Source organism: Brachyhypopomus gauderio, unplaced genomic scaffold (genome assembly GCF_052324685.1).
Source record: "Brachyhypopomus gauderio isolate BG-103 unplaced genomic scaffold, BGAUD_0.2 sc40, whole genome shotgun sequence".
Classification (NCBI taxonomy): Eukaryota; Metazoa; Chordata; class Actinopteri; order Gymnotiformes; family Hypopomidae; genus Brachyhypopomus; species Brachyhypopomus gauderio.
Window position 1 is genome coordinate 3,188,546 of NW_027506868.1, and position 22,301 is coordinate 3,210,846.

General features: G+C 41.2%; 1 protein-coding gene across 2 annotated transcripts; it reads left to right on the forward strand.

Moving 5' to 3' along the window:
• The first annotated feature begins 997 nt into the window (after positions 1 to 997).
• serping1 (serpin peptidase inhibitor, clade G (C1 inhibitor), member 1) lies at positions 998 to 22,282 on the forward strand. 2 transcript variants are annotated; one of them, XM_076985399.1, is made up of 10 exons: positions 999 to 1,233; positions 1,576 to 1,642; positions 1,916 to 2,210; positions 2,398 to 2,748; positions 3,429 to 3,635; positions 17,993 to 18,136; positions 18,454 to 18,657; positions 18,726 to 18,865; positions 21,341 to 21,563; positions 21,785 to 22,282. In XM_076985399.1, exons 2-10 carry the CDS (start codon positions 1,607 to 1,609, stop codon positions 22,045 to 22,047), a joined length of 1,863 nt encoding a protein of 620 aa, XP_076841514.1. In that variant the 5' UTR covers positions 999 to 1,233; positions 1,576 to 1,606; the 3' UTR covers positions 22,048 to 22,282. The 2 variants fall into 2 exon arrangements, with proteins under 2 accessions (XP_076841515.1, XP_076841514.1); XM_076985400.1 differs by lacking the exon at positions 3,429 to 3,635 and having other exon boundaries at positions 998 to 1,233.
• Positions 22,283 to 22,301: the final 19 nt, after the last annotated feature.

Sequence of the window (22,301 nt, forward strand, 5' to 3'; positions counted from 1 at the left end):
GTAATGCAGACAGAGTTCAATATTGAATAAAGGCCCTTTTCAGAGGATCCTCCACCTTCTCAAACTGTATGTACGTCTCTCCTCCTCCAGTATCTCCCTCTCTCCTCCTGCAGTGTCTCCCTCTCTCCTCCCCGTGTTGTCCTCTCCTCCTCCAGTGTCTCCCTTTCTCCTCCAACGTTGTCCTTTCTCCTCCTCCGGTTTCTCCCTCTCTCCTCCTGCAGTGTCGTCCTCTCTCCTCCTCCCGTGTCTCCCTCTCTCCTCCTCCAGTGTCTCCTTCTACTTTTCTTCTCTGCAAGAGGTCATGGCATGCTGTAAAGTCCATCTGCTTGTTTACAGTAAATAGAAATCACAACAACCTTGTGGTTTTATCATAAGTGAAACTGCCTCAGTCTGAAGCGTTGTGTGCTGCATGCCTATGGACTCATAGACGTTCTCCACTGAAAGCTCTTCCTGTTCTTTAACCTTCTGCTCTGTGATCAGCTTCAGTAACACTGGGAGTGTTTTTGGCACACCAGCTCCTGAACTATTTTTACACCCTGACAAAAAAGAGATTTTTCACATTTCCACTCAGGGATCAAGTGAAACTGGAACTAAGTGAACTGGACTAAGTCTTGGCTTGGCGACTAAGAGTTCTTAAATGCTGGTAAAGTTCAGATGTTGCTAAAGACAGAAGTGGAGTTTGTGAACATGATGTTCTCCAAATGAAGAGCAAGATGTCACATCAACAGTCTCAGGGTGCAGAAAGTCCTTTGATTAGGAAAACCAGACAGGGACACAAAAAACAGAGTTTTAGTCAGGAGTTTTAGTCAGGAGTTTTAAGACTCAGACTCTTCTCACTGGGGCTTCCAGAAGATACATCTGTTTTCTTGTGGCTTTAATTTAAAATTAAATTTAATTTTAATTTAAAAGCTCACAAGAAATGATAAACTCTTACAGCTCATAACAACATGCACGAGCAGGAGCTCAAAGCTCTAGCAATGAGAGCAGGTCCGTCGGCCAGCAGGGTCATGTGACATGATCATGTGACATTCAGTAAACGAGAGTGATTCAGTCCAACTGACCTGAGCAAACAGAAAAATCTTCAAACCAGCAAACATTTGAGTAATAACTCACCAATCAGTAAAGAAGAACTGATCTAGTCAGACAGATCTAATTACCCCACTGCCACACACACACACACACAAATCATATACTTTTAGTGGAGTTTATAGTGGCAGCTGCATCTGGGGGTTGGTAAGTTCAACTTCTTATTGGTTTGTTTTCAATGTCCTCTTTTATGTACATGGTTCTTTAAAAAAATACCATCAGTTGTTATTGGCCAAAAGGACTGTGTGACTGCACAGGTTGGGTTGAGTGAAGAGGTTAATGTTGAGGTCTTCCAGAAGTTATATTAGTTATATATCAAGTTCTGCTGTTTGGTAACATCTAAAACTGCAAATAAATACTTATAAAACAGATGTTGCTACTGCTGCTCTGTGTACATTCACAAGGTAACACCACATCTCTGTTCCACAAATAAAAAATGTGTGTACTGCGTGTGTGTGTGTGTGTATTGATTTTTTTCTCTGGTTAAAGTGAAGTGTGAGGTTGAAGTGTGAGGTACACCATGCTGGGTTTGATCATTGTCCTTCTGCTTCATGGGGTGAGTAACAAACCACACGTCACCTAAAATGTTATCTGACACATTACCTGAAAACGTCACATGAAACTTCACCTCATTTTATCTATTGCTATTAATGTCTTGTAAATAGTTTCTGTAAAACTACGAGAGTTGTCCTCATATATAGCATATATACAGCTCTTAGCTTTGGTCTACTAAGTCTACAATAGTGCTTAAAATGAATGTATCAAAGCATAGACGGAGTAGCTCACTGGTGACATCAGCACGTGGTTAAGGAACCCTGGGCTCCTCTAGTTCTCAGGGTGTCTCTCGGACATCTCCATCCCGGTGGGCTCTTCTCTCACTCTACCTTGCCTGGCCTCCCTGCCCGACGACCTGCTCTTCCCCAAGTACACCTGGACCTTCACACCTGACCAGCAGAGAGATGAAGATGTCCTGAAGCACGAGCCCTGGTGGGACGTCTCTGAGGCAGAACTTGCTCTTCAAGCAGTGAGTTTGCGGCACGCGGGAGAATACACCTGTGTGGTGGAGGCCCAGTCTGGAGACGGACTGCTGAAGATGGAGACGAGGTTTGTCCTGCACATCCAAGGTGAGGTAGGGAGGAAGAGGTTTCAGGGGTTAGGGGTCAGGTGTCATGGTTGTGAACTATAACCTAAGCCCGTGTTCCACCAGCGTGGCTCTTAAAGCTTGTTGTTGATGTGATGTGTACTGTATGAGTGACGCCCCTCTGACCTCTAACCCTAACCTTCTCTCACCATACCCATCCCCCTGCCCAGAGATCCCACTCATGATGAGGAGGCTGGTTCTCATGGAAACGGAGGGGGAGACAGTTATGCTCCCTTGTCATCCAGTCCTGACATCTGGGAACGTCAGCTCTGCCCGACCCGTCTGGTACAGAATGACTGAAGGTTCTGGCCACCAAGAGGTCCACCCAGTTTTAAAAAGTCAGAGCTCTAGCAATGAAGCAGACATAGCAACCAATCGGATCTACTGGACTCATGACCCTAAAGAACAGGATTGGTCCATCATGATTGCTGATGTCAGATTAGAAGACGCAGGGCTGTACGCCTGTGATGTGAACACGGAGTCAGAAAAGAAAACTGTGTCACTACAACTCATGGTGAATGGTGAGTTAACATCTTGTGTTTTTACACTTTGTTTGTTTGCCAGAAACACATTTTTAGTAACTACAAAATATTACTAACATATACTGATCAAAATCCTGTTACATCAACATTTTTCAAAATGAAATAAAATGATTTCCGTAATTATTTAATTATTGAGCCTATATAAAAGCTCACTGATAATTTTGAGGTGAAGTGCTTCAGCCATGGGCCTGTCTACAGCTTAGTGCTGAGGTTCTCCTGGAGATCAGGGTTAGGGTTTAGGGCTTAGGGTTAGAGTATAGGGGTTAGGGTTAAGTGGTTAGGGGTTAGGATTAGGCTTAAGGGTTTAGGGTATAGGAGTTCAAGTATAGGGTTAAATTAGGAAGTGTTAGGGATAGTGTTATGGTTAGGATATAGGGTTAGGGTTAGATCACCTGTTAGGAAGTGTTAGGGTTTAGGGTTAGGGTATAGGGGTTAGGGTTAGATCATCTGCTAGGAAGTGTTAGGGTTTAGGGTTAGGGCATAAGGTAAGGGTTAGATCAGCAGTTCTGCCCAGTTTAGTCAGAGCTTAGTTTCATGCTACTTTACAATAATTTGGTTGGCAGGAGAATTGTTTTCCATTCTGTAAATGCTTGCTGGGCTATTGCTAACTCTGCTCATCACCAGTAAAAGCCTGGACCCTTCCCTTGTCTATCACACAGCTCTCCCGCCCCCTCGCTGTTCAAACCACTCACAACCTTGGGAGGCGTGTCTTGAGCCAGACAACAGGTCCTGGAAGGCCACAGTGAGTGAGGCTCTGACGGCCTTCTCAGTTAATGTCTATGCCGTGCTGAAGGGCACACACGCCACCCACAACCTGCTCTTCTCCCCGGCCAGCATCGGGGGGCTGCTGTCCTACCTGCTGCTGGGTAAGAACCAGTAGGGAACCATCAGGGCCCTCTACGCCCTCTCAGAGGGCCTAAAATATTCTTCAAACATAAATATATATAATTTATCCAATTTTTTAAATCTACTTAGACATCTAAACAATTACAGAAATATAAGCAAATAAAATTATTCAACCGTGTCTATTCAATCTGTGTTGGAAGGTGAGGGGTTAAGTGGAAGCCTGTGAGCCTGTGTCTCCCCCTATCAGGACTGTGATGCCCGCTGTTCATTTACAGAGGGCCTGGCAGTTATAATATCAATACCAGTTTCAAATGACAGTAATGCGCAATACCAGTTTCAAATGACAGTAAAATTGACCAACCATATCTTCCCTCTTAGTGGGCGGGCTTAACTGTATGATAATTTCCGCCCGCTGTGGCGACGCTAGCTGTCATTAGCGTACCACTGCTAGGTAGTTTCTATTCATTCCTTTGATGCCCTCGTGCGCGTTGTTTACATATTCCGCTGCCGAGGAACACGGAGCTGTAAACCTTATTTTGTTGAAACCTTATTTTGCTTAATGTTATCTAGTGCATATATTATTGTTTATTGCGTTTCTAAAGCTGTACTGTCGTCTCAGTTTTTTATTTTTTGCAGTTAATTAGGAAAGGAAACAATTTTTTTTCTGGGGGGATGGGAGCGGGCCCAGGTTTAATGGTCACGGTTCGCTACTGGTAAGAACACACAACACACCTGCACACAGGTAAATACATACACCTGCGCACAGGTAAATACATACACCTGCGCACAGGTAAATACATACATACACCTGCAAATAACCTGCACCTGTTATAACACGCACCACACTCGTGATAAAAGACAATTGCTCATTACATTTACGGAATTTAGCAGACGCTCTTATCCATAGCAACTTACAAAGTGCTTTGCATTTGATCACAGAATTCATCCTAGGTAATGGTACGGATAGGCAGTGGTGGACGAAGTACACCAATTATGTACTTGAGTAAAAGTAGTTACCTTGCATTGACTATTACTCAAGTAAAAGTATTCACCTCAATTTTTTACTTGAGTAGAAGTACAAAAGTATCTGCCTTCAAAAATACTTAAGTATTAAAAGTAAAAACTTTTTTTTTTTTCTTAGCATCACATCAAAACCCCTAGGGCTACTCGATCAACAGGTGAACAGGAAACAGTGCCTTACATTTGCCTAGCAAGTTTAGCATTTTTTTTTTACTTAAGTATTGTAAGTAGTTTATTCTAAAATGTATTACTCAAGTACTGAAAGTAAAAAGTACATGTGTTTTGAATTAAAAGAAAGAAAGCCGTCAAAGTTTGATTATCAATTGTTTTTATATATCACTTACAAATTAAAGATGTGAAAGACCACAAATACAAGTGTTCTGTATGAACAAACAAGTAGCAACTTTAAAAATTAGGCTTAACACTTTGTACACAAAAAACAATAACCTATGTCCCGCTACGTCGTAGGTTTGACACAGAAGTACAAGTTCGTCTTAATTTAGCTGAGAAAACGAGGTGTATTTTGGATGTAAAATCCATCCATCGGATTCTAAGGGTGAGCTTACTGCCCTGTGTTTACCCTCAATAAATGCCATTACCCTATAAAAACACTACACTATAAAAATGGGCACATGATTAGTCAGCATGAAAAGAGACACGGATTACTGTTGCTAAAAACACAACTCGGTGTGACATCGCCTGTATGATCGCCAGCGAATGCTATGTGAATACTGCAGCACGTCATGAACATAATTAGGTTAGTTAGCCAAGATATCTAATCTAACTAGCGCTTACTGACAGCTAAAGCTGGTGTGTCTTCTGTGCGTGTTACGTGGCTTGCGCCACGGAGCGAGGAGACGGACACAAATGCTGAGAAGAGCGAGATTTATTCGAGGGCATACCATAATCGTCGTGGCTTAACCAGTCCGGGTCCATAACGGGAGGGCAATCCGAAAAACACGCATAAACAGGCATTCCAAAACCAGGGGGCACGGGAACAGACAACGGATCAGAAACAGGAACACGCAATGGCCAAGTACAATGAACAAACAATCAAATTACCAGACAAAGGACAAGGGAGACTCAGGGGCTTATATACATGGGAACTAAACTACGAGCAGGTGAAGACAATGACGGGGGCGTGGTAATAAACAAGGGAACCACGAGACAAACGAGCGGGGCGGGATGAACAGGCATGGGACACAGACACAAGGGAACCCGGAGTGACAGCCAAGGGAGGGGGCGAGGCCATACGTGACAGTGCGTTATATTTATAACTTACATTGATGTGTTTTTTCAAGTCAGGGTTGCCAGGTCCTACAAATATATCCCGCACAAAATCAGTGTAAAACCCGCCCTTCAGAAGCCTACCCTTAGCAAAAAGTAGTATACTTAATTAAATAAACTTTAAGTATACTTTAGTATAAGTATAGCAAGTATACTACAGACCATATACTTTAAGTGTACTAGAAAGTATACAAATTTAATACTTTTTTGGACTAAATTGGAACATTTCTAGTTTATAAAAGTATGCTTTAAAGTTCATTTTAAGTATTTATAGTATAAAACTAGTATACTCATCTATATGCTATCAATGTACTTGGTCTATCCTTCTTGTATGCTTAAAGTATACCACAAGTACACTTATCAATATACTGCCATTGTACTAGTTATACTTCGAGTCTATTTTTATTGTATACTTTAAGTATACTGTTATTTCACTAGTTTACTTTAAGTTTGCTTGGTATATTACTTGTAGCTTACTATTTATGTACTTGAAATATACTCTTTAAAGTATCCTTAAAGTTTACTGTATATACACAAGAGTGTGATGCATTTATAAAATCACAAGACAGAATGTTGAAAACAAGTTCGATATATTTTCAAACATTTCACACATTACAAAAGCAAACACATATGAAATAAAGTCCTTCCTCACTGGAGTAAATGAAAGGAAAAAGTACACATTTGCATGTAAAAAAAATATAAACATAATGGTCTCTCCAAGATCAAGTCCTTGTTTGTAAAAAGTGGTAATGTGATGCTGGGGTGCGAGATAAGGACGAGGCACAGAGTCCTATCATTCGGTACAAACGGCACTATTTAACACATGAAAAGCGAATACAGTGCTCGTGAAACACTTATACATGTAAATCGACTCTGACAAAGATGAGCACGGGACACTGCACGAACGCACATTAAATAGACAAACCGCATAAGCCCCGAGTGATCACTAATTAAAATAAAATTAAATTAAAAATAAAATAAAATAATCAACATGAAGTGAGCAGCAATATTAAGCTAAGGCTAGGACTTCTAAACATTAGATCGCTTGCATCAAAACCTCTGATATTAAACGAAATAATCTCAGATAACAGACTAAATGCACTCTGTTTAACAGAGACATGGGCTAGAGCAGGGGTGGGCAATTAATTTTTACAAGGGGCCACATGAGAAATCTGAATTGTGTCAGAGGGCCACACAAACAATAATGACGTCATCACAGTGGCTCCGCCCACCTCACGCAAACACTTGCCGCGTCACATTCTGTGCTGTGTTCTCCGAAACGATGTGTGTTGGTATAAAGAAACACCCCTCAAAAACAGGGGAAGGAACATTTACCTGACAAATTTTAATGTTGCTTTTTGTTTCAGATTTGAAATTTGAAAGTGCTGGAATTTAGGCTAAATACTTGAAAATGTTTGAAATTGTAACTACTTCGTTTCACAACAAATAGCCATCTGAATGAATAGTTTTCTTGTATTACGTTAACAAATACGAGCCTCTTGTAATTCCAGGACGAAACATGAGAGAACGTGAAGACGTTAAGATTGGGCGTTTTGAAAATAAACAACAATTAAATAATGTGATAAAAAAGCGAATTATTTCGGATCATTTCGAATATATGTATAAATATTTAACATAATTAAGTTTAACGTGCTGGGAAATATTGAAATGGACCTTGAAAGTGACATATAAATGCTTTAATTCCACCTTGTAAAGGTGTATGAACCCTGCAAACATGACTTTGTTCATTGCGCTGAAGCGGCGCGCGCGCGAAGTTACAAAATTCGAGAAGTGCACGACCTTGCGAATCAACAGCGCGTGAGACCCTCCGCCACCGCGATTACATAATTTTCGCCGCGCGGACCCTCGCGCCGTGTCAAGTATAAACCTGGCTTAAACCTAGCTTTAAAGCACTTCTACGGCACTTTCAAGGTCCATTTCAATATTTCCCAGCTGACTCAGGTTCTCTCTAAGCTCGGTTTCTGGAACGTAAAACCCTGAGTTTTTGTTAACTCTGAGTTTACTTACCCGGTTTCTTCACTGAATCCGCTTTCTGGAATACCCCCTGTTCAGTCAGCTATTTGTTGTGAATCGAAATACAGTTACAATTTCAAGCATTTTCAAGTACTTTAGCCTAAATTCCAGCACTTTTCAAACCTGGAACACAATGCACAATTAAAATTCGTCACGTAAATTTTCCGCCATTTGCGGAGGTTCGCGCGAGGTGCAACGTTCACTCCCGAAAACTTGTCGCTGATCACCTACAGTGTTTCTCGCACAGCTCACACGCACACACGCAGGTACGTCCACACGGAATTAACACAAACGTAGCGCTTTCAAAATAAAAGCGTCACAGTTGTATTGCACGCGCGACATAGATATTTGTTTCATTTATGATTGGCCTCTCACGGGCCGGACAGGGACGCACAACGGGCCGGATGTGGCCCGCGGGCCGTAGTTTGCCCAGGTCTGGGCTAGAGTAAACGAATATGTAAGTTTTAATGAAGCAGCTCCTCCTGGATACAGTTATGTACATCAGCCCCATATCACAGGACGTGGAGGTGGAGTAGCCGCAATATATTACACAGATATAGGTTTTATTGTAAAACCAACCACCTCTATTACTTAATTTGAAGCTTTGATAGGTGAAATAGGCAATAAAACAAAGCTTAAACTAGTGACCATCTATCGACCACCAGGTCCTTACTCAGAATTTCTTCAGGAATTTACTGAGTTTCTTTCGGAATTAGTCTTATCCATTGACAAATTTGTAATTGTGGGTGATTTCAACATTCATTATGAAAATAAATCAGACCCACTGAAGACCGCGTTCGATTCCATCATAGACTCAGTAGGTATAGCCCAAAATGTGACAGGGCCTACTCACCGCTGTAAACACACCTTAGACTTAATACTTACTTACGGGTTAAACATAGAACATTTGGCAATTATCCCCCAAAATGACGCCATTTCAGATCATTCCCTACTGATATATGAAATTTATACGATTTACATCAGATGCCCCATAAAAACCACACGCACCATCACATCCGACACCGCAGCAACATTTATTAACATACTACCAGAGCTACCGAACACTATGCCATTGCAGCCCAATAAATTAGAACAGGCAACACAACAGTTTTATTCCACACTCAGCAATACCTTAGACCAGGGGTGGCCAACCCGCGGCTCGCGAGCCGCATGCGGCTCTTTGCCTGGTTTCATGCGGCTCCCCAGCTGGTCACCTGCACAAACGGGGCGACACACTGCTACATTTTCGTGGTGCGCGGTTAGTTTACAAGCCTAGCGAGCTGCTAATACTTTTAAAACCGGCGTTGTGGAAAACACGCATTTGACTGTCTTCACAGCTAATAATTTACACTCGCCACCCCCCCCTCCCCCCCCGCTCAACAGATTACACTCGCCCATGTACGATGTGGCTCTTTGCCGTAACACAGTAAGAAAAGTGGCTCTTGGTCTATGACGGGTTGGCCACCCCTGCCTTAGACAGTGTAGCTCCAGTTAAAACAAAATTAATTAGGGAGAAAAAGCTTGCGCCATGGTATGACGACCACACTCGTCTTCTAAAACAGGCAGCTCGAGCAGCGGAGCGCAAATGGAGATCCACCTCACTAGAAGTATTTAGAATCGCATGGAAAGACGTCGTAGTCAAATATAAACATGCCCTAATAAAAGCTAGAGCTTCATATTATTCGACACTAATAGAAAACAACAAAAGTAACCCTAGATTTCTCTTCGTGACTGTATCAAAACTAACAAGAAATATCAATGACACTAGTTCTAATACGGCACTTACACACACTAGTGATGAATTTTTAAAGATATATAAAGATATTACCCGACTACAGAGTCATAATACATCACAGCCTAACCTCCAATCCAACCCCAGTAGTATAGGTATTAGTAACTACTCATCCGAAAATATTACTGAGCTAAATGGCTTCGGTCCTATATCGCAAAAAAAGCTCACAACACTAATTCATTCGTCTAAGCCTACATCATGTATATTCGACCCAGTTCCAACCTATTCAAAGACCTACTCCCAACTATTGCAAGGCCCTTACTTAATATGATTAACAGTTCCCTTAACCTAGGATATGTGCCCAAACAATTAAAATGCGCCGTAATTAGACCCTTGATTAAAAAACAGAATCTCGATCCGCAGATTCTAGCTAACTATAGACCAATTTCTAATCTCCCATTTATCTCTAAAATTCTAGAAAAAGCAGTTTACAATCAGTTAAACCATTATCTCCAATCAAATAGTATCCATGAAAAGTTTCAATCAGGATTTAGACCGAACCACAGCACTGAAACAGCTTTACTCAGGGTAGTAAATGATTTACTGATATCGTCAGATAATGGGCTCATCTCCTTCCTTATACTGTTAGATCTTAGCGCAGCTTTTGATACTGTAGACCACAACATTTTGCTGGATCGACTAGAAAACACAGTAGGTATTAAAGGAGTTGCACTCTCCTGGTTTAGATCATATCTGACCGACCGCTTCCAATGTGTAAGTGTTAATAATAAAACATCTAAATCTGTTCAAGTTAAATATGGTGTCCCACAAGGGACAGTCCTAGGACCACTTCTAGTTACACTTTACATGTTATCCTTAGGCTAGATTATGCATAAGCACAACATCAGTTTCCACTCCTACGCAGACGACACCCAACTATATTTATCGGCTAAACCCGATGATTTAGGTGTAAACAGTAAAATCGAGAAGTGTGTAGAAGAGATAAAACATTGGATGGCGTGTAACTTTCTAGCACTAAATCCAGATAAAACAGAGCTAATAATAATTGGGTCTAGGGCAGCGAGAGACAAGATACGTAATGTAGCATTGAATCTACATTCCTTTACTATAACCCCCAGCGCAGAGGTAAAGAATTTGGGTGTCACAATAGACCCAGATCTCTCGTTCGATTCACACATTCATAATATAACTAGGGTAGCGTTCTTTCACTTACGCAACATTGCTAAAATTAGAAATATATTAAATACTAGTGATGCGGAAAAGCTAATCCATGCTTTCATATCCTCTCACCTAGATTATTGTCTTCTAGCTGGATGTTCTGGTAAATCGATAAAACAAACTCCAGCTGGTTCAGAATGCAGCAGCGCGAGTTTTAACAAAAACTAAAAGATTTGATCACATTAGTCCCATACTATCGTCATTACATTGGCTGCCAGTTAGATTCCGTATTGACTATAAAATACTTTTATTAACATATAAAACACTGCATGGCTTAGCTCCAGAGTATCTTAGTGAACTTATTGATCATTACAATCCAGCAGGTTCACTTCGTTCACAGGACGCAGGCTTATTAACTGTTCCTAGGATCAAAAAAATCACAGCAGGTGGAAGAGCCTTTTCTTTTAAAGCTCCACAACTGTGGAATAATCTTCCTGCCTTTATTCGAGACTCAGACACAGTCTCAATGTTTAAAACTCAACTAAAGACTTATCTGTTTAGTTTGGCCTTTGAATAATCTGTTACATATTTACCACATCTCACATCTTTCTTCTCCGAGGTTCACTTGGGGAGTAACACTGCAGTTGGAGCCTACAATTCCAGTATCATCGCTCCGACACGGAATGAAAACTTGGCGTTCATCATAAGACATTTACATTGACAATATCAACACCCAGACCTTTCATTCTAGTTACCTTATACTTAGCCTGATTGTGTGATTTATTTGTAACTTGTGTATTAGTCTGTATAATTAGTTTTTGTGTAATTTGTGTGTTAACGGGCCGCCCAATGGAGGATGGGTTCCCTTTTGAGTCTTGGTCCTCCCAAGGTTTCTTCCTATTCCCCACCATCTAGGGAGTTTTTCATTGCCACTGTCGCCTTTGGCTTGCTCATTAGGGATTTGGACCCATAGTATTGTTAACCTTGTAAATCCTGTAAAGCGTTTTGTGACAACATATGTTGTGAAAAGCGCTATACAAATATATTTGATTTGATTTGATCACTAGACGAGCCACAGGTGAGACCAATTAACACATTCAGACACAACCACACCCACGAAGATCCACAGACAACTAGACATAGACAACATAAACACACGCCCAAAGGGGAGGGGTCAGTGGCTGTAGCGTGACAGGTAAAGCAAAACTTGTGCATATGCTTGTAAAAATGTTAACATAAACATAACATTTTAAACTCCAGCATTATACTATTAATATATAAATTAAAAGTTAAGCATGAGTCAATGACTTGACCTTATTATGCACTTGGAGCAAGATATTGTACCAGAAAGATGCAAAAAGTATACTAAAGTACAAGTATAAATATAAAGGGGGGATGGCGAGTGTAAGTTGACAACAAGGGAGGGGGGGGAGTGTGTAAAATGGAAACAAATTAAGTATTATATCACAATCGATTCTTAGTGTTAACTTGTAACTCCCACGGTAGCCCAACTCAAAAGTAGCCCCAAAAACAGCACCCCGCGACCCCAGAATTTTTACCCGTGGCTGGATTTTCAAACAAGCCCAATTTGTCATGAAAACCGCGAACCTGGCAACTCTGCTTCAAGTTCGAAGGTGAATTTTTGAAGGCCAATATTTCATCCTCTTTAGGGAGGCAGAGATGGCACTTTATCCTATAGGAATTTACTTTCCAGCAAACACTGTCTCTAGGTAGGGCCAGGGTGGTCTCCTTCCTCACCCTCACCACCACGATCACTTGATGTTGAAGGTGTAGAAGGTGCCAATATATGTACATTAAAACGCCAACAAGCTTATTAAGCAGCACTTATGCTGCTCTTCTGATGTTACCAAACACAGTACCATCTCTTTTAATGAGATAAAAAGCGAATTATTTGGAATTGGAATAGAGTACATGTGTGTTTGTATAAATATGTAAATTAAGCTGAAAGTGCTGGAAAATACTGAAAATGGACCTTCAAAGTTTCGTACAAGTGCATGAATTACTTCTAGGGGTGTATTCAACTAAGGATTTTCATAGTCGAATCTGATTTGTCAGCTTTTCCCTTTAGTCGACTAATAGTCGAATCGGGTTTATTTTTATTTTTTATTTAGAGCATCTTAAACGGGATTCTCATTCAGGACTTTTTTCCTCTTCAAAGTAAAAACCTAAAACACTCAGATAAATGAATACATACGGTAGGTTGGCTTTATTCAGCTTTTATTTATTCACTTACTTATTTTTTATGAAACGTTAGAGAACATTAACTGTCAGTGTGCATTGCGCATATCGAACTGTCAGACACTAAAATGTCAAAAATATTTAAAATAAAATATGCCTGCCTGAAAATATAAAAACATTGACACACAACAGCAAAAAATATAAGGAAAGGTTCAAGTAACGGGGTTTAAAAGCAAACAACAAAAAATCCCGAGACGAGATGACACGACCGAAACGACAAACCGCTGAACTGGTTTTTTTTTTCGCCTTACGCGTTTTAAATGGTATGCCATGTTGGTTGTTGTTGTGCGAAATGAAAGACGTTGATGACATAACTTGCACTTTACTTTGTTTGATTCATCTTTATCTTTTTCAAACTTTTGAAGTTTTTTAGTAGCCATTAATCTCGGTAGATGCTGCGTATTCTGTGGCGTGTTCAGCTCCGCTCGTTTGGATTGTGCAACTGCAGGGTGTGATTTATTCATGTGTAGTAAGGAAGATGCCTATTGTTAATGCGCAAACATCATTTTTTAATATTTATTAACAGAAATTAGGATGATTTTATTTGACAAAAGGCTATATATAACGAAAACAAAGACATTTCATGTAACAACTAATGCTTAGCTACATCCTTGGGCACCTTCATGCAGTTAGAATGGTACATTCGACTATGACGTTCATAGTCGACTAGGGGGTATAGTCGACTATAGTCGAATCAGCGACTATTGCAGGTCACCCCTAATTACTTCGCACACACAAAAATCGAGAGGTGCACGACCTTGCGACGCGACCGCGCGCTTGGCCAACGTGCATGGGCGGACCCACTGCGATTGCATCATTTTTGCCACGCGGACCCATGCGACAGTCAAACGAGACGTGACCGTTTTCTCATAAAACCGCCTGATCGCTTGACCCAGTGACAGAGCCAGCTAACATGTTTATAATTGTAACGAGTAACTATACAGCACGTGAAAAATTTATCGGAGTAAAAGTATTAAACTGATGGAAAATATGAGGTGGAAAGAGTACTGAAAATTTGTAATTTAGTAAAAGTATCTTTACTTTGCCTAAATTCTACTCTATTCTGAGTAAAATTACCCATCTCAAAATTTACTCAAGTAAAAGTACAAAATTACTTCATTTAAAATGTAATTTGAGTAGTTACTTTCAGTTATTTAATGCAAATAAAATATTTGTGAGTCATGAATCAAATTCAGCATGTTGTTTTAATAGATTTCAAAACGTATTTAAGTGCACATCCACACTTGCAAAAGGTCAGCTGGGCTCAGGAACATACTTCCTCAAAGCACAAGGGCAATCATAACCAAGTGCAAACAATTTTCAGTCCTATTGTCCAACGCTATGATAAGAATAAAGAAATTTAAATGACAAATTATTCAAAAAACAAAATGCACACAAAATTAAATGCCAACAAGATGCAACAGGATTCCACTACTCAAAATAAAATGCCCACAGCAGCTCACCTCAAAAAAAAAAAGCTCATAGGATCCCACAATTTAAAAGTAAGTGCGCACAGGATACAACTATTCAAAATACAGTGCCCACTGATCTCACTATTCACAACAAAATGCGCCCAGGATTCCACTATTTAAAACGCTCACAGGATCCAACTATTTCACAATAAAATGTCCACAGGATCCCACAGATCCTGAAAGATAGAAGTTTTAAAGATAGAACAATATCATCCTTTTAAAAAAAAGTGCACAAGTGTTACGGTCAATTCAGTTCCACCTGTTCCCACCAAAACTGCGCATGCGTGAAATTACTAAGGCACCATCTAATATTTAAAAAAAAATTAAAATATTAGATCTGACACATTAAATCTAGCTAGCAAGCAAGTTAACTAAAACAGATAGATGCTGAAAAAGTAGCGTAAACAATTTTTGTACATTTAATCCTCTGCTAAAACACCTGAGCTTTACAGCACAGTTAGCCACAAACATGCTTAAATTTATCTAGAAAAACAAAACCAAAATAATAATGTGTATACATTGAGTCGAGTCGCCTCAATGTATACACGTTATTAATCCAGCAGAAGATTAATAAGACTAATGAGTGATGATTTCGCGCATGCGTGGTTTTGGGGGGAACAGGGGGAACTGAATTGTCCATAACACCAGATTACGACCTGATTATGAGACAATGGAAAGGGTGCGTTTAATCTTGCCGTGTCACATTCTTTGCAGTGTTGTCCAAAACGATATGTAGGCCTAGTAGTATAAAAAAACCCCTCAAATACAGGGGAATGAACATTTACCTGACCAATTTTAATGTTGCTTTGTGTTTCAGGTTTGAAAAGTGCTGGAATTTAGGCTAAATTACTTGAAAATGCTTGAAATTGTAACTACTTCGTTTCACAACAAATATCTGTCCGATTGAACAGTTCTCTTGTATTACGTTACAAATATTACAAAATTACAAATACGAGCCTCTTGTAATTCCAGGACGAAACATGAGAGAATGTGAAGACGTTAAGATTGGGCGTTTTGAAAATAAACATCCATTAAATAATGTGATAAAAAAGCTAATTATTTCAAATCATTTAGAGTATATGTATAAATATTTAATTCAATTAAGTTTAACGTGCTGGGAATTATTGAAATGGACCTTGAAAGTGATGTACAAGTGCTTGAATTGAACCCTGCAAACATGACTCATTGCGCTGAGACGCGGTGCGCGCGAAGTTACAAAATTCGAGAGGTGCACAACCTCGTGAATCGACAGTGCACGAGGCCACCGCGATTTCATTATTTTCGCCTCGCGGACCCTCGCGCCGCGTCAAGTGTAAACCAGGCTTAAACCAAATCGCGTGTCTGATGAGCATGTTCACCTCACTCTGCCTCTTGCCTACTTACGTCACGTGATCATAGTCTGCAGCGCGAATAGTCTGGACGAGGATAATGCAATTTGAGTTTGCTGTTATTCAAGGAGTTATCGTGGCTCTTTCGATGTGTTTATCGTGAAACTTCACATCGCGATAATGATAAAAATACAATTAATCGTGCAGCCCTACCTGGTAGTGAAGTAAAAGTGGAAGTAGGAGAAAAAAATTATACTCCAGTAAAGTACAGATACAGCATTTTAGTACTTAAGTATAGTAGTGAAGTAGTTCTACTTCATTACTATACAACTCTGCAAATAACCGTAGACAGACATACAATTTAAGAACAACGGCAAGTGGTATCAGTAGAGGTAGTACTCTGGTAAGAACTCAACAAACAGGTGAGTCTTCAGTCTATGCTTGAAGATAGCAATAGACTCTGAAGTCCTAGCAGCTACCACCATCTTGAAGCCAGAACGGAGAATAGTCTGGAGCTTTGTCTTCCATGAGACTTTAAGCATGGAGTTTCGAGTCGAGCCAAGCTTGAGGTTCTGAGTGTTCGCTGTACAAATCGTCTTTTTACCATGGACATCATGTAGGGAGGGGCCAGTCCATTTTTGGCTTTGTAAGCAAGCGTCAAGGTTTTATATCTGATGTGTGCCGCTACTGGAAACCAGTGAAGAGAGCGTAGCAGAGGAGTCACATGTGAGAACTTGGGGAGATTGAAGACCAGTCGTGCTGCAGCATTCTGAATTAGTTGTAGAGGTCTGATGACCCGTAGAGAAAGATCTGCAAGTAGGGATTTGTAGTAGTCCAGCTTAGAGATTACTAGAGACTGCACAAGCACTTGAGTAGCTTCCTGTGAAATGAAGGGTCGTATTCTCCGTATGTTGCAGAGGAGAAATCTGCAGGATCTGGTCAGTTTTGAAACATGTGTTGAGAAGGACAACTTGTTGTCCAATGTTACACCCAGGCTTTGAGCAGTTTCTGATGGTGTTAACAAGGTGTTCTCAAAGGTAACCGTGAGGTCATTGTGTGGGTTTGGGGTTCCTGGAATGTACTGAAGCTCAGTTTTGCTAGGGTTGAGCTTCAAGTGATGAGCAGTCATCCATGAAGCAATATCTGCCAAGCATGCCGAGATACGCACAGAAACCTGGGTGTCAAAATGAGGGAAGGAAATAATTAGCTGGGTGTCATCAGCATAGCAATGATAAGAGAAACCACGAGACAAAATAATGTCACCAAGGGAACGAGTATATAAAGAGAAGAGAAGGGGGCCTTGGGGGACTCCAGTGGAAAGTTTACTTGGATTGGATGTAGATCCTCTCCATTTTACCTGATAGGAACGGTCTTCAAGATATGACTGGAACCATTTCCAAGCAGAGCCAGTCACACCAAGGCTAGAAAGAACAGAGAGGAGGATGTTGTGGTTGACCGTGTCAAAGGCTGCAGAAAGATCTAGAAGAATTAAAATTGATGATAGCTTGTTAGCCTTGGCAGCATGGAGTTTCTCGGTCACTGCTTTGAGGGCAGTTTCTGTTGAGTGTGCCCATTTGAAGCCAGACTGATTAGGATCATGGAGTTGGACCTGGGTGAGGAAAAGAGATAATTGGTCATAGACTGCTCGCTCCAGAGTTTTTGATAGAAAAGAAAAAAGTGATACCGGTCTGTAGTTGTTCATGTCAGAGGTGTCAAGTGTTGCTTTTTTCAAGATTGGTACCCGTTATAACTTCCCACGCATGCACACAGGTAAAAACACACACCTGCATACATTATAGCATACCTTTCCTGCACAAAGTTCTAACACAGGTAATCACATTCAGCACACCTGAGCACAGTGACACAGCTGTACAACATGTGGCCCGGGATCCTCAGCAATACATCGTCCATAAACCAAAAGTAGACACAGCTCTCGGTAGGAATTCAGATGCATTATCCTCTCTTTCTCTGTTTCTCCCTCTCTCTCCTTCCCTCTCCCACTCTCTCTCCCCTCTCTCTCTCTCTCTCTATCCTTCCCTCCCTCTCTCTCTCCCTCTCTCCGACAGGTGCTCGAGGGAAGACCAGGACAGAATTGGAATCTGCTCTCTCTCTCCCCACTGAGTTCTCCTGTATTCACTTAATGATGAAGAAGATGAGGAATGAGTCAAAGGAGTCAATGGTCATGGCCCATCAGATGTTCTACAACCCTGGTATGGATCACCCCATAGCAATAATATCCCTCTTGCAGGAGTAATACCCCAGACTTCAGTAACAGTTCCATCTCTGATTCACACACCTGTTTAAACTCATCAGTGAACTGTCAGGTCAAACCCAGGATGTTGGAGGACAGTGCTGCAGGCTTCAGGGCTTAAGGTGGAACAGTCAAATCTGATTCCCACTACAAATCAGTTCATCTGGGGTGTAGCAATACACTAATGTGGCAATTACTCACTTGGGTTTGGTGACTCCTTAGCTAATTAACGGACTGGTGAAGTGGGTGTGTTCACTCAGCACTCTCCCTCCTTAGAGTACGAGATCAAAGATACATTTGTTAACCAGTCGATGGAGTTCTACGATACAGAACCGGAGAAGCTCACCAACAGCAGTGAAAAGAACGTCAACATGGTGAATGACTGGGTGTCAAGTAAGACCAACAATAAAATAAGCCAGCTGATAGAGTCTGTGGACCCCAACACACAGTTCATACTCCTCAACGCTGTCTACTTCATCGGTCAGTAGCCTCACACACACAGCCACAGCTCCTGCTGTTCAGCTGTTTCATTTGAGTGTGTTTTACAGGGAAATGGAAAGGCTCGTTTGATTTCAAAAGTAAGCGTGGCAGTTTCAGCACTCTTTCAGGGGAGGTAGTATCGGTACCAATTCTCTACAGCACAAAATTTGAATTGGCCATCAGCTACATGCCCTCGTTGAAGGCTCAGGTGAGCAACCCTTCCAAACACTAACCCTCACAAACACACACACACTAACCCCCACAAACACACATACACTAACCCCCACAAACACACACACACTAACCCCCACAAACACACATACACACTAACCCCCCCAAACACATACACACTAACCCCCACAAACACATACACACTAACCCCCACAAACACACATACTAACCCCCACAACCACATAAACACTAACCCCCACAAACACACACACAATACAGTTGTGATCAAATTTATTCAACCCCCACTGAAATAAAGTGTTTTGGCCAGTTTGACATTGATTTTGATCATTTCAGTCATCTTATTTACAATTATATCAAAGAGGCACTTATAAATTAGACAAACATAACATAATATTTATGATGGAATAACCACAAATGTCTTTACTGTGCTCACATCATTATCAGTTTTATTCAACCCCCTAGTGACATTATTTTTTAGTACTTAGTACAACATCCTTTTCCAGTTATGACAGCTTTCAAGCGTGAAGCATAGCTTGACACAAGTGTCTTGCAGCGACCTATGGGTATCTTAGCCCATTCTTCATGGGCAAAAGCCTCCAGTTCAGTCACATTCTTAGGCTTGCGCACTGCAACTGCCTTCTTTAGGTCCCACCAGAGGTTCTCAATTGGATTTAAGTCTGGTGATTGCGATGGCCACTCTAGAATGTTCCAGCCTTTCATGTTCAACCATGCTCTAGTGGACTTGGATGTGTGCTTCGGATCATTGTCCTGTTGGAAGGTCCAACGTCTCCCAAGCCGCAGGTTTGTGACTGACTCCATCACATTTTCCTCCAAGATCTCCTGGTACTGAAGGGAATTCATGGTACCCTGCACACGTTGAAGCTTTCCTGTACCATTAGAAGCAAAACAGCCCCAAAGCATAATTGACCCCCCGCCATGCTTCACAGTAGGCAAGGTGTTCTTTTGTTCATAAGCCTGGTTCTTCCTTCTCCAAACATAGCGCTGGTCCATTGTCCCAAACAGTTCTAATTTAGTTTCATCTGACCACAGTACACTGTCCCAAAACCTTTGTGGCTTGTCCACATGACTTTTGGCATACTGCAGTCGACTTTTCTTGTTCTTTGGAGTCAGCAAGGGGGTGCGTCTGGGCGTTCTGGCATGGAGGTCTTCGTTATGCAGTGCGCGCCTTATTGTCTGAGCTGAAACTTCAGTGCCCACATCTGACAGGTCTTTTTTCAGTTCCTTAGCAGTCACGCGGGGATTTTTCTCCACATTACGCTTCAGGTAGCGCACAGCAGTCGCGGTCAGGATCTTCTTTCTGCCACGACCAGGTAACGTTTCCACTGTGCCCTTTAACTTGAACTTGCGAATGATACTTCCGATAGTGTCTCTTGGAATATTTAACAACTTCGCAATCTTTTTATATCCATTGCCATTCTTGTGAAGAGCAATAACCTCTTCTCTTGTCTTCTGGGACCATTCTCTTGCCTTCACCATGCTTGGAAACACACCAGTAGATGTCTAGAAGGAGCTGAGTATCACAGTCCTTTTAAATCTGCCTAATTGGTGCTTATCATGCTTGATTGCTGCTCGTTGACATCCACAGATGTTTTCAATACCTGATGGAAAACACTGGAATGAACCTCTGTTCTTAGGAGTGGTAGTCGTAAAGGGGTTGAATAATTGTGTCAATGAAGAAATCACAAAAAGGCCATTTAATACTTTATGACAAAAAAAATTGATGCTATCTTAGTTGCATTTAGTTCTTTAACAAGTCCTTGTAAGATTTCATTATGAACACAATTACAAATGTGCACTGAATTCCATAAAACCCTTCGCAGCAGTGGGGGTTGAATAAATTTGATCACAACTGTAACCCCCACAAACACACACACACTAACCCCCACAAATCCCTACAAACACATACACACTAACCCCCCACAAATACACACAGCGATGTGTGTCAATCGTTGACGGGGTGGTGGGGCGATGTGTGTCGATGTTGAGTGTGTCAAACCCTAGACGTCATATTGGCTACAATGTATGTCAATCATAATACAACCGTCAGTGCAGATGGACGATAGTTTGTCATTCATCCACTACTTTTTAATGTCATACGATCTACCCACACTTCGCGATCGATCCACACTTCCTTTGCGATCGACCGGCAGATCGCGATCGACATAATGGGCACCCCAGTACTAAGCCCTATATACTCATATACACACTAATATACTAAGCCCTATATATTCATCTATACACTAATATACTAAGCCCTACCTACTCATATACACACTCATATACTAAGCCCTATATACTAATATACACACTAATATACTAAGCCACATACACTCATATATACACTAACATTCAAATGCCCCAACATATATGATATGATATATATGATATGTCATATATGATGTAATATGTATGAAATGGTATATATGATTTAGTATATATGAATTAGCATGAATCACTTTTCCTGCTGAAGGTGGCGAGATTCCCTCTCACAGACCACAGCAGTCTGTATATGGTGGTGCCAACTACAGTTTCAGAAGAAGCATTCTCACTGGTGGAGGTCAGCATGACTGACAAGACCATCTTCAGCCTGGTGACGCAAATGGAGTCGGTACCATCCATGGTGTCGGAGGTGACTCTGCCCAAGATTAAACTCATGCTCAACACAGACTTGATCAGCCTCCTGAAGAAAATAGGTGAGATCATCTTTCACTCCAGGTCTTAGGAGCCTAGGGGTCATTACTGAAGGTCACTGAGGTCTGATCCTGGTTCTGTCACTCTTACACTGATGATTCTTAATGATTCATATTTAAATGTCTAGATGCTTTTGCCTTTTGTGTTCAGTTTATTGAAATATCCTCTCTGTCACACTAATTTTCTCTCTCTCCATCTGCCCAACTCCACATGCCCACCTCAGGATTGTTCGAGTTGTTTGGTGATCCAAATCTGTGTGGGATGTTCCCAGACCACGAGACTGTGGTCTTGACAGACGCACGTCACCGCGCCTTCCTGTCCCTGACAGAGAAAGGTGTGGAAGCAGCAGCGGCCAGTAGCATCTCCTTCTCACGCTCATTCAGCAGCTTCAGTGCCATGAAGCCCTTCATCTTCATCGTGTGGAGTGAGCAGATCAACTGCCCTCTCTTCATGGGGAGAGTCCTCAACCCCCAGCAGAAAGACTGAGAGAAAGAGAGGGAGAGAGGGAAGCAGAAATACATACAGAGTGGGAGAGAGGGAGAGAGAGAGGAAGAGAAATTGTGTGCTGAAGATTACATTTACATAGAAACTAAAAAGGAAGGAAAGAACAATGTAGATTATGTGTAGATTATGTGTAGAACAGCACCTGGGAGAGATGAGTGATTCATTAAATAACCTAAATCATAACCTACAGCAGTGCAATAAATGAAGTTTTAACGTACTGAAGGAGTTTGTCTCAC

Coding starts and splice junctions, on each gene's coding strand:
- serping1 (XM_076985399.1), top strand. CDS start 1,607: ATGCTGGGTTTGATCATTGTCCTTCTGCTTCATGGG. Junction 2,749..3,428: donor ACTACAACTCATGGTGAATG/GTGAGTTAACAT, acceptor TCTATCACACAG/CTCTCCCGCCCCCTCGCTGT. Junction 18,137..18,453: donor TCAGATGTTCTACAACCCTG/GTATGGATCACC, acceptor CTCCCTCCTTAG/AGTACGAGATCAAAGATACA.